Source organism: Hydra viridissima, unplaced genomic scaffold (genome assembly GCF_058129835.1).
Source record: "Hydra viridissima isolate aposymbiotic clone 2 unplaced genomic scaffold, HvirCarnegie_v1 scaffold_11, whole genome shotgun sequence".
Classification (NCBI taxonomy): domain Eukaryota; kingdom Metazoa; phylum Cnidaria; class Hydrozoa; order Anthoathecata; family Hydridae; genus Hydra; species Hydra viridissima.
Genome location: NW_028324310.1, coordinates 14,075,826 through 14,092,500, shown reverse-complemented (window position 1 = coordinate 14,092,500; position 16,675 = coordinate 14,075,826). Strand labels below are relative to the sequence as shown.

Genomic DNA, 16,675 nt, shown 5'->3' with positions numbered 1-16,675 from the left:
ATATACAGAGAAAACGTCCTAGATCTGAAGAACCTAAGAAAAAAGAATTTACCTTTATTTATCACAGTAAGATAAATGGTGTTAGAAAAAAAGTGTGCAAGAAAGCTTTTTGCAGTATGCATGGAATTTCAATGAAACAAGTTAGACGTTTATGTGTTTTCTTAAAAAGAAATGAGCAGCCCATAGATCACAGAGGTAAATCTGAGGGATCACGAAGCAACGCATTGCCTGGTGATACATTAATTAAAATACAAGAGCATATTGAGTCATTTCCTGTTAAACATATGCACTACTATAATAAAGATGCATCATCTTATTATTTAGATGAAAAACTCAATGTGAAAATTATGCACACATTATATGAACAAAAATATCCAGATTATCCTGTTAAATATAAATTTTACTTAAAATACTTCCAGGAAAATATTAGCTTATCATTTGGTAGAAAGCAAATTGATGTCTGTGGACTGTGTGAAGAGTTAAAGATTAAACTAAAAAATCCACACATTAATGAAAATGCAAAAAGAGTCTATCAAGCAGATATTGAGATCCATAAAAGACAAGCAAATAAGTTTTACAAAAAAATACAGGAAGTAGAAACTAAGTGCAAGAATGATCCGAATGTGTATGGGATTGCATTTGATTTTATGCAAAATTTGCCACTTCCACATATCCCTGTCCAGGAGATTTTTTATCTACGTCAATTATGGCTATATGAGTTTTGCATATATGATCTTAAAACAGGAAAATCAGTATTTTATTCTTATTGTGAAGGAGTTGCTAACAAAGGTCCCAATGAAGTATGTACTTTTGTACTGGATTATATTAAAAAATATATTGGCAATGATGCCAAAGAACTGCACCTATTTTCAGATGGTTGTGCTGGCCAAAATCGGAATCATGCCATGGTCCGGGTTCTTTTATCACTGGTAGCTGAACTAGGTAGCAATATAAATGAGATCCAATATTACATACCCAAACGAGGTCACTCATTCCTGCCAAATGATAGAATGTTTGGGACAGCGAAAAGACATATTCGAAAAAATGACAGGATTTACACACCAACTGAGTATGAAAATCTTATAGCTGGGGCTAACGGAAACTTTGAAATAAGAAGGCCTAAAACTGAAGATATTATTGACATAAAAAAATGGTGGCCGAACCATTATAAGAAACTAGTGCTATCTGTGGATTCCTATGGCAAAGGAATACCCAAGGACAAAAAAGTAACTTTTGGTATTTCTAAAGTGTCACATTTTACCTTCTCTAAAACCACACCTGGTCTAGTGACAACACGTGAATCCATAGATTGCTTAGTCAGTCATGATTTCCAGCTCTTACAAAGGATGGGTACCAAGCCATCCTTACCATCAAGTAATACTCCTGCATATGCTGGGAAAGTGCCAATCAATGAAAAAAAAATATCAGATTTGAAAAAAATAGAAAAATATATTCCATATTCAATAGTAGTAGAGTATCAAAACTTCTATACAGAAGTTTTTGCATGGCCAACAACTTTAACAAACAATGAATATCAAGAAATAAAAGATGATTAACTAAAGATTTTTCTGAAAATCTTTGGATTTGTATGTAAAAAAAAGAATTCATTTTGAAAAAGGCATTAGTCCAGAAGTTTAAGTTAAGAAAATCTGTATGATTTATATATTTTTTTTAGTAAATAAAGTTCACAAAAATTCTATATGTTTTTAATTTATCTACTCCTATATTTAGTTTTATAAGCACCGTAGACTTTTTTGATAAGAAACATATTTTTGTTGATCCTGAAAAGTTTTAATTAACGGACTTGTGTCCTTTTCGAAATGACGAGTTCAACTATATTTGACTAATTTTAAAGATAAATTTATGATAAGTATGACAAGAATGTATATACGTGTACCTATCTCGTGTAATAGGTCAGAGTTGCTGCATTAGAGCTTTCTTTTAATTTTTTATACTATAGTTATACTATAGTTTATACTATAGTTAGTTGGATAAAACTAATTTAATAATTTTATTCGTAAACATGTAAGCTTTAAATATGTAAATGATATACAAATGCTTTATCTACGATATGACAAGGTGATTTTAACAAGGTACTTACATTTGAAATAGTTTTTAGTAATCTCCGATTTATCATGACCTTCTCCTCCTCTCTTCCTTTTTCTCTTATTGAAATATGTGAAAGCGAGACTAAATTTTGAAAAACTTTTTAGAGCGTTTCAATAAATAGGATTTCACTGTAAATAGTGTTGTTAATTTTCCGCAAAATTATTTCCTCCGAAAATTTCCGGAAATTTTACAGAAAAACAAAATTTATACTTACTATCATTAAATACCGTCATATAGGCTTATTTAGACTACTTTTTTTTTTCACTTTGAGACAACTTAATTCTCATAAGAATGCAATGACAACGCAATTCACATAAGAATTCAAAAAAGTTTCTTTCATTAAAACTTTCATGGCATTTCATTTGTACTTTCCTAAAATGTAAATTTATATTACCAGGTATAATACTTGGTATAATACCTGGTATAATACTTGGCCTGGGAAAAAATTAACTCCTCGAGTAATCACGGTACATGGTAACATAGACCAAAACTTAGTTATGATAATATTTAGTAACACAACTAAAAAATCAAAACTTTTTTTTTTTTTTTTTTAATTTCCTTATATATTCTAAAAAATATCAAGATTTTATCCGGGGTTATTAAAACGAATAACAAACTTCGTATCAAGTGAAGTGTTATTGTGATGCAACAAAAGGGGAAAGTTTAATGACTTAGATTATTATCTGAAAAAATTAATATGAAAAATAAAATTATTAAGAAACTTGCAAACAATTTTTTTTCATTTTAGTTTTAGCACGAAGTGCTGCTGTAGTTATCAACTTTCGTCGTGTGAAACCTTGTTTTTTTCTTTGAATAAGTGGTTTTCTTCTCAGAATTTTTTACCACTGATCATTCAATACATGAAAAAGTGCAAACTTGAGAAGTTAAAATTTATCTGTTGAATTTGCAAAAAAGTAACGGATTGTTGCATAAATTTAGAAAATAGAAAAGTGTAAAAAATTTTCAACAGCTGTAGCGGTTAAAAATTTTTTACACGTGGCTTTTTATCGTGGCTCTGCCAACAGCGCGCTGATGGCAGAGCCACGATACATGTATAAGTGTTGTGTTTTATCTGTTAAGAATGTTCAGAATGCTTGATTTTCATAAAACGTTTTTTCCTACAAAATTAAAAAATGCGACATTCGCGCAAGATAAACAAATGTGGCGCTACTCAACTTTCTCCCCCCCCCCCCCTAATTTTATGATTGATTCTTATAGAGAATTTTATGCTGATTAAGAATCGTATAAAAACATGGGTCTCAAAATCAATGGAAAGTGCTCTAATCTGAAGTTGAAAGTACAAAATTATACGACAAATCCCTAATATTCGCCATCTTGAATAATGATTTTTTTTTGTCTAAAAATTATCATTTCAAAGTATTCACGACCTGGTTTTTATTTTCTTAAAATGAAGATTCGAATAATAGAACATGAGAATTCATTCGCGTTTTAATTATCACGCGAATATGCTTTAACTAGGGCTCTTACTTAGTTGTCTAGAATATCTTTTAAAGTTTTTTATGAAATAAGTCAAAAATTTCTGCTATTGATTATACACTAAAATAAATTTTAAAACAATTAAAATTGTTTATTAGCAAAGTATATGTATTTTAAACTATAGAGTTTTTATTTAATACTTCAAGTTAACCCCCCGTAAAAATTTATTTTCATTATGTCTTTTATATAAAAACGAATGTTTCAGAATACTTATGCTATTTCTTCATTTATCAACATGTCATAGCTCTTCAAATACCAACAAACAAACCCAATAGCTCTATTGCCTAGAATCTTCCCAATTAAAAACGGCTATTTTCATAGCCACACAACTTCATTAAGAAAATTTTTTGCAAAAAAGATTAAAGAATTCCATATTTATTATTCAATGAAAGTTCATCCTTACTATTACTTTTTACTTAATAATAAAGCAAATATTTATTTAAAAGATAGTCTGATTCTTTCATAAAAATAAAGTTTTCAAGAAAGAATCACATGTTTCACAAGAGCAAGATGTTTTATATTCGTTTGTATATCTAATTACACTCGAAAGAACTTTCGCGCTTACAATAATAAAAAAAAAACATTTTTTTATAATAAAAACCAGGCTGGCAATATTTTGCTTTAGAGAATATAATCAACCGTAACATTAGTTCATTCAAGATGGCGAACATTAGGAATTTGTCGTATAATTTTGTACTTTCAACTTTAGATTAGAGCACTTTCCATTGATTTTGAGACCCATGTTTTTATACGATTCTTAATCAGCATAAAATTCTCTATAAGAATCAATCATAAAACTAGGGGGGGGGGGGAAGGGGGGAGAAAGTCGAGTAGCGCCAACAAATGTTAAGTCTGGATAAATCTTTATGCGAGAAAAAAAACAAACAAAACAAATTGTTTTTAAACAAGAGTAAGACACGTAATAGCACAAATCCAAATTTGATGGAAGTCCCAGCTTTGTTTAAATACAAAACCACGTACACACAGACAGGTTATTCAAGTTTTTTAGTTCATACTTATGTTAAGCCAAGTTATAGTTTAAGCATTGTTAAACTTATACCAGGAATATTTACAACGATATGGGAAAAAGTTAATGCTAGGTTACCTTTAATGTCTACAAACTCTGTAAAAAAAAGTTGGAGTACTTCTAAATATATCTAGGTTAATAAACTGAAGTAAATGCATATCAACAGCAGAAATTTATTGATATCAGTTCCTGTTCTTGTGATCTGAATATTGTTTTGTAATGATACTATCAAGTGTAAAAAAGATGTTTTTTAATGATTAGTAAAAATCTTTAAAGAAGAAAATATTTTATGTTAAAACAAGCATTAGTATTTTATTAGTTCAATATAGTATTATAGTAAGGTTTTCATTCAATTCCTTAACATTGTCAACCAATGTTTAGATTCTTGTTGAAGACAAAGTATATTTAAAAGACAAGGGACAAAAGCTTGGAATTGTTTCAACTTGCCTCAGTTGATGTTGACTGGGCCAGAAAGGATTTTACAAAAAGAATAATCAGATTGATTATCAAGACTGACTGATTATCAAGATGTAGAACAATCTTGACTACAGAACACATTTATACTTCAAAGAACTGTGTTATCAGGATCTGATGCAGAATCTTTTACTTTAGTTCTAATAAGATAATTGACATAAATTATCTCTTAATTCATTTTTGTACTATGCTGGTTATTTAATACGCCATTAATTTCAAGACTTTAAATAAATATTACAGTAAAATGTAAAAAATGAAGTATACTTAAAAATATTGTCTAAACTATAGCTAGTAATTAAAAAATTTGAAAATTTAAGTTTGATAAATTTTTTATGAAGTATATTAAACTAATTTTATCCAGTTGAATTTTGTGTTGTAAACTTTGCTTTTAATAATTTTTCTTAAATTAAATTTTTTAAAAAAACTTTTCTATATTTTAGCTTTACTTTAAGATATGGAAACCTGAGAGAGAACTGTTAGGAATTTACAATTTGTGGAAGTTTTCTATTGAGCTAATTAGATAAGACAAATAGTTCAGTGGGAGCTGCATTTGGAAAAGCTCCTGTGCTTATTCTATCAAGATTATTGACCCAACAGATGCACCAATATTAGTTTTAGACAAAGCCAAATCAGATAGGCAAATAGTTTTATTAACATAGTATCAGACTTTAAATGAAATAGTGATAAATGAAATAATATGAAGAAATGAAAAATAAATGAATTTGTTTGTCGTTGTGTTGATGAAAACAGATATTGAAACTAGCTGCAAATGAAATTTTCTAAAATTTTATTTAAAAAGTCTATTGAGAAAATGCATCATATGACTGTGACTAAAGAACTTCTACCTGATGTTTTTGGTGAGGAATACCTTACTGATAATGTTTTACCCTTGTTAGAGTAGCAGGAAAAAATAAAGCACAGCACCTGTAAAAAGTCTTTAAAAGCTTGAAGACTCTTTAAACGCTTTAAATCAGTTTTAGTAGACAATATTTTCACAAAGATGGGTTATAAAACCGGAAAGGTTAAAGTTTTGGAGATATTTTCAAGGACAAAAACTTCATACTATAGGCTTTAATCTTTACCAGAATGAGCTACCATTAAAATCTTTGTTTAAAAGATTGATGGAGTAACTAAGTCACCTAATCATTTTGCAGAACCAATAAGCAAAACGGCTAATATAAATAATGAGTTTCTTTTAGCTATGAATTTTGGTATTACAAAGTCTCCAATTGTTGAGATGGTATTTGAAAATGAAATTTTAGATGATTTGACTATTGATCAGAGAGTTTTATTATGAATATTGAATCAGAATTGCTACTAGAAACATGAGTGTTAAACACTGTAGGTGGAAAAGTTGCTCCTTAATCATTCTTGTTGGTTTAAATTGCCAAGTAGAGACATAGAGAGATATGTGGGAGTACTATTTCCAGATACTAGCTCAATTAGTTTGATAACCATCAATCATTTATGTTATGATCAACCTGTGGTTTACTCTCAGGGAACCCAACGTTGTAATTCTCCATGTTCTCTTCAATCAAAAAAAACCCTCTAAAATTTTTGCGTTTAATTTATACTCGCTCCTAACCCATTTAAGTCCAATAAGCACCGTCATAAAAAACCCACTCAAATCATGTTTGTGAATTTCTAGCTAAAAGCCATTAATACTTGAAAAATATGAAACGTCAATTTTTTTCTACCACTTTAAATCTTTCTTACAAGGCAATCCAATTGCTCAGTTAAATCAAGCTGTAAAAGAAGAAGGTGCAAGAAGTTTGGTTTGTAAACATAAAGTGGAATTTTTTGTGCCTTCTTTCAAAAAATACTTTATATTCCATGTTAAAGACTGATAAAACAGTCATAAGGTCAAATGAAATCGTAGAACACTTGAGATTGGAAGTCTTAAAAGAGAACGTCAAATTATCTGCAAAATTAGTTAGATTATGGGAATTTAAATTGATGCTCTTATATGGTTTGACGTCATCAATATTTTTCTTGGTATGACGTCACCAATCTTTTTTTAATAGAGACATCGATGAATCAGGAGCAACTCAAATCTTCACTGATGAGGAGATCATAGGAAAATTATCGTCAGGAAAAAAACTGGACATCACAGATCTTCCTTCCCATTTACAATGTCGAGAGATCAGTTCTAGTTGTTTCCGAAGTTTATCATTGTGTTTTTGGCGTCAGAAACATATTGCGGCTAAACTTTTTAGCAGGAAGCATAGAAAGGATTTTATTTTTTAAAGGTTATTACACTAAGAAAAGATGTTATTTTTAGCACTATGTAATATTGAAATATTTAAAATTATAATAACGTCATCTTCTGCACGGTTGGCACTTCAAACTGTTCCGAATTTTGTAATTAGGTAATTTCAAAGCTTTTAACTTAGTTTTACCGTGAAAGCGTTAGGTCCCCCTATAAGCTCAGCGAAAAGAGCTCGCTATTTTTCAAATATTCTGTTATATAATTCTTAGCAAAAACTAAAACTAACAATTTCTAATTCTTATAATTCTTATTCGGAGTGCACTTTTTTTTTGGCAATATTAGAACCTCGAAATCCGCGATAATATTTTTATACTATTAAGGCCTGACTCAACAAAAACATGACAGTTTATGTACGTCTAAATTTCGCTTTTGGCTATAAGCCATTCGAACTATGTGACTCTTTTTATTTTCCACTGTATATCAATTTGTCCTATCAATATTTCCAATTGAGTCCTATTTTACACATTAGAAAAGCACCGGAAATGTCGAAACAAATTAGTGCAGAGAGCCATCTAATACCACTTCAATGCTGAGAGCGCTCATGTAGGTGTTGTCTGGTTGTCATAAAGTTTTTGTAAAAAAAATCTCCAATATGCCAAAATACTTCATTTCAAAAAAATATTGTAATTTGACCTGCTCTAATATACATAGTCTGATTATGCACCAACTAGATTTCTCTATAATTGATCAAAATATACATTGACCATTTTCTTTGTCACTATAGAACAACTGCATTTAATGTTGCAAACAAAACATTTAGTTAATTCAGGGTGTCTTTTTAGAATAGCAAGCAACTTCAATTTATGGTAAGTTATTCAAAAATTATTTTTCAATAAAACATTTTCGATCAAAATAACTTTTGACGAGCCATATATATATATATATATATACAAATATTTACAGTACTGTGCAAAAGATGTTATTGTTTAAAATAAACTCATTTTTATTTATTTCAGATTAATGTTTATAAGATATCCTTTTTAATGATCTTTAATGATCATTACTTGATGATCTCAATTGGTCTAAACTCATATCATTTTTCACGTGTATCAACTTTTAAAAATGAATATATCAACAATTGTATTATTTATTTATTTTCTTTAAACTTTTTATTGTTAAATATTTTTTGATAAATAATAGTTTGAAGAGGATTCTTTAGTTACTATTGAATTCTCTTGTTGACTTAATCATTTTTTCATTAAATAGATTTTGTTTTCAGTTCAGAAATTTTTAAAAGTATCAACATCAAAGGCAATAAGGATAAAAAGATAAAAATTTGCAAAAGATCAAATTAAGTAAAAAATGATGGAAGAAGTATTCAAGTTTGGGTATGCTTTACAATTAAAGGGATTTTGTCAGAATACAGGAAAGATTTACAGGGAAAAAGTAAAAACATATTTTACAAAATCATGCTGTGCCTTCAGGACGAAAACTTGCTGGGGATAATTTTATCCTATATATATTATAATACAATAATGATCCAAAATACACTTGTAAGTTGGTTAAAATTTTTTTTTTTTTCATATCATGAAGTGAATTCCCTTAAGGGAGCGCTTCAAACCATACCTTGGTCCCCTCAGAGCCTAGATTTGAACATAATCGAACATGTTTGGGACTACTTAGACAAAAAGAAAGTGGAAATGTTGCCAATGAATTTAACTGAGCTTTAGAACATTCTACAAGAAGACTCAAACACATTTATTGAAAATTTTTATAATAGTATAGGCAAAAGGCTCGAAGGGGTTACTACAGAAAAGGTGGTACTAAATATTAGTAAAATCATTATCTACAATTATAAACTTAAATTTTAATCAAAGTTATATTATTTCTGATACAGCTTAATAAAAGTCATATATTTGTACTAATATTTTAGTCTTCATGTTATTTTTTTACCATTTTTTCTGAATTTTTTAAAAATCTTCTTTCTTGCTACTATTCTACTTTCTTTTCCGCAGTACTGTATGTATGGGTAACATTTATCAAACTAGTTCTTTAAAACTTTTGAATCAAGCTTGAAGACACGGAAGTTGTTTTCAAGTTGTTTCACGAAGATAAGAAATTTATCAAACGAACGCGTCTGATAAATTTCTTATCGACGTGAACAAGAGAAAACGTTATTCGAAATTTGATAGCAACTCACAATTTTGTTTTTTTGTTTTTTTGTTTCCACCTTAACATCCTTTGCAATAAAAACAACTTTTAATCAAAAAAATCTTTTTTAATATATCTTTTAAGTAACCCACAATTCAAATATTTTGGCATCGAAGGAAAGCAAATAATATTACTGTTTTATATCTAACAAAAATGAGCAAACGATATGCGTATTAATAAAACTCAACCATGCATACTTATAAAACCTTGTGTATGTTTTCAAACGACAGAGCAAAAATAAAAAGGGAAGTAAATAAAATGGTTAAATAAAAGCTTTATATTTGAGACCGGGACAGTTAACCGTGTATGATATTTGAGCAAATTTCAGTATGTATTTTGTAACATGCCTATTTTTTATTTTACCGACATTTTCGTTCCTTTCGTCTGAGTACGCCACTTTGATTTCGGAATACAAGAACAACACCTGCCACGAACCTTATTGCGAAAAAGTAGCAAAAAGGATTTTAGAATCTTTAGACAAGACGGTAGACCCGTGTGAAAACTTTTATCAATACGCCTGCGGAGGATGGATAGAAAAGCACCAGATACCAAAAAACAAAGAAGAATATTCCGCTATAGTAGAGCTGTCTGAAGAAGTTGATAAAACCCTCAAGCAGATTCTTCCAAATATAACATCTAAAGATAGCGAGACGATAAAGAAGGTAAAAAACTTTTATAAATCATGCATTGATGTTGCTAAAATAAACAGTCTAGGAGCCAAACCTATTCAAAAATTTTTGAAAAAAATTGGATCTTGGAACATTAATTCCAATTGGGACGGATCCAAATGGAATTTTTTGGAGACTTTGAGACAACTGCACAGAGAGTATCCGGCAGAAATTTTCTTTACCGTAGATGTCGATGTTGACCCTAAAAACAGAACACAGAATATTATAACGGTATGAAATATTATTGCGGTATAAAAGTCTTTTCGAAATAAAAAGTTGTGAAAGTAATTTAAAATATAAACTATATGTTTAAAATATTGACAATCCTTTTTTAGATTGACCAAGCAAAACTCAGTTTGCCTCAAATTTCTTACTTTACGAATCGACCGGTATGTAAAATTTACTCGTGAAGTTACCATTAAATGTTTAACCTTTCCACTAAATTTCCATCCTTTCGTTCCATTAGTTCGTTTAACTTTTTTTTAAAAAGTTATTTTTTTCATACCTTGTACTTATTTTATGTTATAATAATTATTTTATATTACAATTTTATGTAATGTTAATTATTTGATTTATTGCGAGATTATTGTCGTTCGCTTTTATTTATTTAAATAACTACTAAATAAATACTCCAAAATTATATTGTTTAACATTTTATATTGGTAGCCCCCTGAGCCATTGATTAAAAGGGCGACCAACTTAAAAAATTACACCGCTAAATTTATTCATACTCAAATTTATAGGCACTGGATGTACTAGTGGAGTATGCTACAAGAATTGCTGCCTTAACAGAAGGTTTAAAAAGCCCAAAGGATGACGAAAGTTTATACAAATCAATTAGAAAAAAAATGAAAAAAGTTATTTTGTTTGAAATGAAGCTGGCAAAAGTATACATTTTTACAAACTGTTTAAACCTGTCGTTTTCTGCTATCAGAAAATCTTCCTAATTTCTGTGTCTTTAACAATTCGAAATTGTTTCTCCGTTTTTGTTTCTATTATATCGGTATGATTTTAGATATCTGTTCCCAAGCAAGCTAAGAGATACGCAAGAACTTCTATAGATCGATTAGAAAAAGCAATACCTGAGGTATGAAACATGCTAACTGTTGTTAAAATATTTCTGATATATAGTTTAAAGTAAATGTGAACATATAAGAAAACTCTACTAAGTCACAATGAACGTGTTTATAGACTTATTTAGTGCTCAATTAAAACCCTCTAAAAACTTCGCCTTACATCTTAACAGAAGCAAGTCTCCTGCGGAGAACCTTTTCTAGAACCTTTTTAAAGTTGAAAACACTAACAATAGCGAAATTTAATGAATTTATTTTCGCGTTTGAAACCCAAAGAGAAAATTGTTGAAACTTCTTTTAAATGATATAATAACTGTATAACATGCTATATTAAATGTTCACAGTTAGTAAACGCTATAAATATGCAGATTGGTTTGTGGGACAGCGTGGAATAGGGTCTAATTTATCAGTACCACAATAAAAACATATTGCTTACTATAGAAATGAGGTCTATTGTAAATGAAGAGGAAACAATCAAAAAAGAAAGATATTAAGGTCTCTCCTCATTTACATTATTCCATGAAAGTAAGTAGAATGTCGTAGGAAGTATAATGTCGCTGTTCATTTACTTTACTGCCTTTATTACTATTACTCGCCTATAGCGAGCATTTATTACTATTACTCGCCTATAGCAAGCATTTAGAATTTAAAAAGAAGAGTATGAGAAGTTAAAGTTCATTCCTTTAAATAACAATTTCCTGTACTGAGCTAATAGATCTTATTTTGGTAGTGAGAAATAAGACCATGGTATACTCCGTTAATTTGATCAGGAGAACTTATTGATATTATTGGCACTGATAAGTTAGAGATTGTTCTTACCCAATAGGCACTGAACGTCTATGGACGTCTTGGACGTCCTTAGACGTCCGCTTTAGTAATAGTAATAGTTAGTATATTAATAGTAATAAGTAGTAAGTAATACTAATTGTTATTATATTAGTTAGTATAGTCCGCTATAGTAATAGTAATAGTTTTGCAAGTTTTTATTCTTTTAATATACGCGGTTTTTATATATTATTTGTGGGAGATTTAGCTGCTCTATCTCATAAGCCCCTGTCTTAATATGGCTTCTACATTCTTACATGCCTAATATTTGCGAACGATGTGTTGCAAATACGAGCACGAGTACAAACACCGCGCGTATGAAAGAATAAAAACAACAAATGAAAAAGAATTTTACTCTATTTTAGTTCCCTTGGTTAAAACATTTGGAATCAGTTCTCGCCCCTAGAACCATAACTCCAGATGATCATATAGTCGTTCTTTCTAATGATTATTTAGCTGACTTGGTGAAAGAAATCAATGAAACTGAACCATCGTAAGAAAAACTATTACAAAATGTCTTGATATGTATTGCATTAATATTGGCATACTTTATTGTACTAATAAATAAATTTGCAATGAAATCAATTTATAATTAAATGATTATCTAAGAATTTTTGTCATACTTTAAACATTCTAAAATCTATATATTTATGCATATATACATTTGTATATAATATATATTATATATATATACATATAAATATATATATAAAATATATATTAAATATATGTTTAGTGTTTTAAGTAATTACATGGCATGGCGAATGGTTAAAGACATGGTGCCGTTTTTAAGCGAAGATTTCACAAATGCTTACAACAAGTTTCGATCCGAGCTTACTGGTTCAGCAACTATCAAGTCACGGGAAGATATATGTTACAAATATACTGATGAAATTCTTGGCCCTCTTATGGGTGCCTTATTTATTAGAAACAAATTTTCTCCTGAGGATAAAAGTGAAGTTGAGGAAATGATGCATTTAATTATAAAGGCATTTGAAAGAAATGCGGAAACTGTTGATTGGATTTCAACACAGACAATTAAATCAGTAAAAGAAAAGGTTAGAATATTTGTCATCTTCATTGTAACGTTCGTCGTTTTCATCTTCGGCAATCAAAGTTATCCAAATGTTTTGCTTTTTTTTTTTTAGGCAGAGGCTGCAGTGATTAAAGTGGGCTACCCTGATTATTTATATAACGAAACTCAGTTTCAAAAAAGATACGAAGAGGTAGACTCCATGCATTCAAAAAAAAAAAAAAACAGTAACAATTAAAATTACAGTTAGATGTAGTTACATGACCTGCATTTGAACTCAGCTTTAATCTTCACTTTTTTAGATTGAAATTCAACCAAATACTTTTTTTGACAATGTTGCGAGTATTGATAAATTTTCAAATCGAAGAACCTTCAAAAAGCTTGATAACCCAGTTGATCCTCATCAGTAAGCGGATACAATTATCATATGCATCTCCAAAATAAAAATTAAGCTTCAGAGATTTTAAGTGACTCGTTACTTTTTAGGTGGGTAAGTGTACCACATATGGCAAATGCATTTTACGTGGTAACCAAAAACGAAATAGTAATTCCTGCTGGTATTCTTCAGCCTCCCTTTTTCTACGGAGAACCAATACCTAGGTATAAGTTTTGTTACTAACTGTAAACGTAAAAGAAATAATTTTCTTGTCGTTAATTCTATTATGATTTGTTACCCTTCTTTTTTTTTACAATCAGGTCCGTAAGTTATGGAGCGATTGGTCATGTACTGGGACATGAACTTACACATGGTTTTGATACATTAGGTAATTGAAAAAAATTTGAGTAAACAGTGTCAATAAACACTAACAAGATTTTGGCCCAAAGCTTTAACTGTAGTTAAAATTCTTCGAAAAGAACGCAGAGCATTTTACTTACTGCCTGTTCTTTTGAATCAAAAATAAAAAATAAATTTATCAATTAAAACCTATTAATCCCAGTTTGAACTTTGTTTGATGAACTTTTTCCCCTGCTTTTTTCAGGACGAAGATTCAACAAGCAAGGTGAGCTCATTCAAAAACGGACCAAATGGAGCGAGATTTCAATTAAGAAATTCGAAAATAGGACAAAATGCTTACTCAAACAATTTAATAGATATAAAGTTGGTGACAAACTGCATGTGAGTAACAAACCTTTCACATTTAATATCTTCTGCAATCTGTAAAAAGAATATGCAGTGATGTAATGATGCAATGATGTAATGATGCAATGATGTAATGATGTAATGATGTAATGATGTAATGATGCAATGATGTAATGATGTAATGTTGTAACGATGTAATACAAGTACACAGAAATTTTTCTTTAGATTGACGGTAAAAATACATTAGGAGAAAATATTGCTGACGGTGGTGGTGTAAAAATGGCATACATGGTAACAACCAATCTAAATATAATTTCGTTTTCTAGTTAACTTTCACTTTAATAAAAAGGTTACTTTTAAAAGTAAACTTAAGTTGCTTGAACTAAAGTTTGGAATATTTTAAACTAGATTTAAAAATTCGATTTTACCTTTAAAAAAAAATTAATAAATAACTAAGCTAGCTGTTTCCAGGCCTATAAAACTTGGGTTGAGGAGCATGGGGAAGAGTATGTGCTGCCGCATTTAAACAAAACAAACATGCAACTTTTCTTCATAGGGTACGCCCAGGTACGTCTGCTTTATCATTTGGTAAAATTATCATTTTTTAATTTGATTTTGACATCAGAAAACTGAACATCCTGCTGAAATATTTAGAAAGAATGCCATCGTTCAACAGCAAAAGCGATTGAAGATGCAATCAAAGATGATGTTCACGCTCCTTCGATGTTTAGGTGAAAATTAACGCGTACATTTTTTTCATTTGAAAAGTAGTTGTGTGGGTGGAAAATTCACAATTACGTAGAGTTTATCATTTTTCATTTTTCTAACTCGTAGGATTATTGGAACATTGAGTAATTCTGAACACTTTGCAAAAGCATTTAATTGCAAAGCCAATGCAACAATGAACCCACCCGAAAAATGCGAAGTATGGTAGTTGCACCATGAAATGTAAGATAGTAACATCGTATGTGCAGATTTATGAAATCAAACGAAGAATCCACACAAGCTCTACAATCTTTGAATGTTTTTAGCGGAAAGGAAAGCAATTTATTCCACGTTTTCTGCATTGAGTGTTACATTAATTTTTAATATCAAGTGTCTTTTTAAATAGGAAAGCGATGTTTTAATAAACTAAATCGTCATTAGCGGAATATTATGGAATCTATCACAAAAAGAAATGACATTTTACTTCACCACAAAGCGGTGTTGAGTGACAAAATCGAAATAATAGAAAAATTATGTTTAAATAGAGGCTAAAAAAAATTATAATATATTGTTATCATTATTTTAAACTAAAGAGTGAAACAATTTTATAAGTTTTGGAAAAACTGCTAAAATCTTGCAATCTTCGTGTTTTTTTAAAAATCCTTTTGGTATGTCGTTTAAAAAGCCTTGCAAAAGTGCGTCGTGAAGATTTTTAAAGAATTAAGAGAGTAAAGTAAAAAAAAAAAAAAATCAATCTTTACAATCCGTATAGAAAATGTTCCTTGTCTTCTTCTTCTTCTCTCTTTTTAATGCTTTCGTGTAATATATGGAAGAGAAAGTTTGTCAACATATCTTCTATTGCGTTCATTCTTTCTATGGTTTCTTTTTTATGCAAATTTAAGTTGCTTAAATCGCAGACTTTAACGTTCAGTTTAAATAACATCTTCATAAAATCTCTGTCGTCAGTTACAATTACAACAGGAATATTTTTAAATTTTACTAGAGAGATTAATTCCTTAATCTCTGTCACAAAATTTTGCTTAATTGATCCTTTCAGAGCGAAAAAGAGGAGAGTATCAGAGTTTAACAAGCTTGCTTTATAAGATATCGGCGCGACCAATTTAAGTGCAATATCAACATCAAGCAACATAAACTTAATTCCCACAGGGGATGGTGAATTTATGTTTGTGTACGTCAAGTTACGACTTTGTAAATATGCTTCTTCATGAATTACGGAATTTGAGTGAACAATTGTCATTTGTGTTCCCTGGGATACACTTTTAATAAAAGCTCGTTTTAGTGCCGTTGGGGCTCCTACAAAAGCAACTGTGCCAAAACCGACTACATTTAAATTCTTCCTTTGAAAAAATATTTTAGTGAGCTTCGTCGACATAGATCTAAAAGAATATGATTTTCTTTTATTTTTAATCAGCTTCATTTCCACAGTATAATTAAAATCTACACAGAACAAACTTTCTTCTGACAAAATAGAATGCAATGAGCTCACTGTTTTCATAAACAAACAAAAAAAGATTATTTGCAAAATTTGCAACACAAAAAATTTTTTGAAACCAAAGAAAAAACACATTTAGATTTTTATGACCACTTGTCTGAATTTTTACTACTTTGTTTTGTTTTATGACCAATTAGACTGAACTTTTTATGACCACTAGGCTGAACTTTTAAACTATTAAGTTTTACCGAGGAAGTTTTAAAAAAGTTCTACAACTCCAACATCTTTGCTTTATTCTGATTTTTTATCA

General features: G+C 29.7%; 3 protein-coding genes across 3 annotated transcripts in view; 2 read left to right on the top strand and 1 right to left on the bottom strand.

The window, feature by feature from the left end:
- The window catches only part of LOC149882333 (uncharacterized), a 2,134-nt gene extending 460 nt beyond the window's left edge, over positions 1–1,674 (top strand). The window contains exon 2 of the mRNA XM_090067150.1: positions 1–1,674. This exon is cut by the window's left edge and continues 125 nt beyond it. Within this exon, the coding sequence (XP_089923276.1) occupies positions 1–1,556 (1,556 nt within the window). The 3' untranslated portion in view covers positions 1,557–1,674.
- Positions 1–2,246, bottom strand: part of LOC145191179 (ras-related protein Rab6-like) — a 10,744-nt gene extending 8,498 nt beyond the window's left edge. Inside the window, exon 1 of the mRNA XM_090067151.1 lies at positions 2,102–2,246. The gene's annotated coding sequence lies outside the window, so the exon portion shown is untranslated. The remainder of the gene's footprint in view (positions 1–2,101) is intronic.
- Positions 2,247–7,052: 4,806 nt separating this feature from the next.
- Positions 7,053–15,552, top strand: LOC145199451 (endothelin-converting enzyme 2-like). Its single transcript, XM_090066486.1, has 18 exons — positions 7,053–7,356; positions 7,846–7,919; positions 8,159–8,182; positions 8,596–10,426; positions 10,531–10,584; positions 10,939–11,082; positions 11,211–11,282; positions 12,459–12,586; positions 12,830–13,151; positions 13,242–13,319; positions 13,429–13,532; positions 13,613–13,726; positions 13,823–13,890; positions 14,107–14,243; positions 14,433–14,498; positions 14,679–14,774; positions 14,862–14,938; positions 15,042–15,552. Exons 4-18 carry the CDS (start codon positions 9,857–9,859, stop codon positions 15,139–15,141), a joined length of 2,130 nt encoding a protein of 709 aa, XP_089922612.1. The 5' UTR covers positions 7,053–7,356; positions 7,846–7,919; positions 8,159–8,182; positions 8,596–9,856; the 3' UTR covers positions 15,142–15,552.
- Positions 15,553–16,675: the final 1,123 nt, after the last annotated feature.

Bases quoted from the DNA above. Each gene is read 5' to 3' on its own strand.
- LOC145199451 (XM_090066486.1), top strand. From the start codon at position 9,857: ATGTATTTTGTAACATGCCTATTTTTTATTTTACCGACATTTTCGTTC. The intron at 13,320-13,428 runs GTAGACTCCATG...TCACTTTTTTAG, and splicing joins TTCAAAAAAGATACGAAGAG to ATTGAAATTCAACCAAATAC. The intron at 14,775-14,861 runs GTACGTCTGCTT...TGAAATATTTAG, and splicing joins TCTTCATAGGGTACGCCCAG to AAAGAATGCCATCGTTCAAC.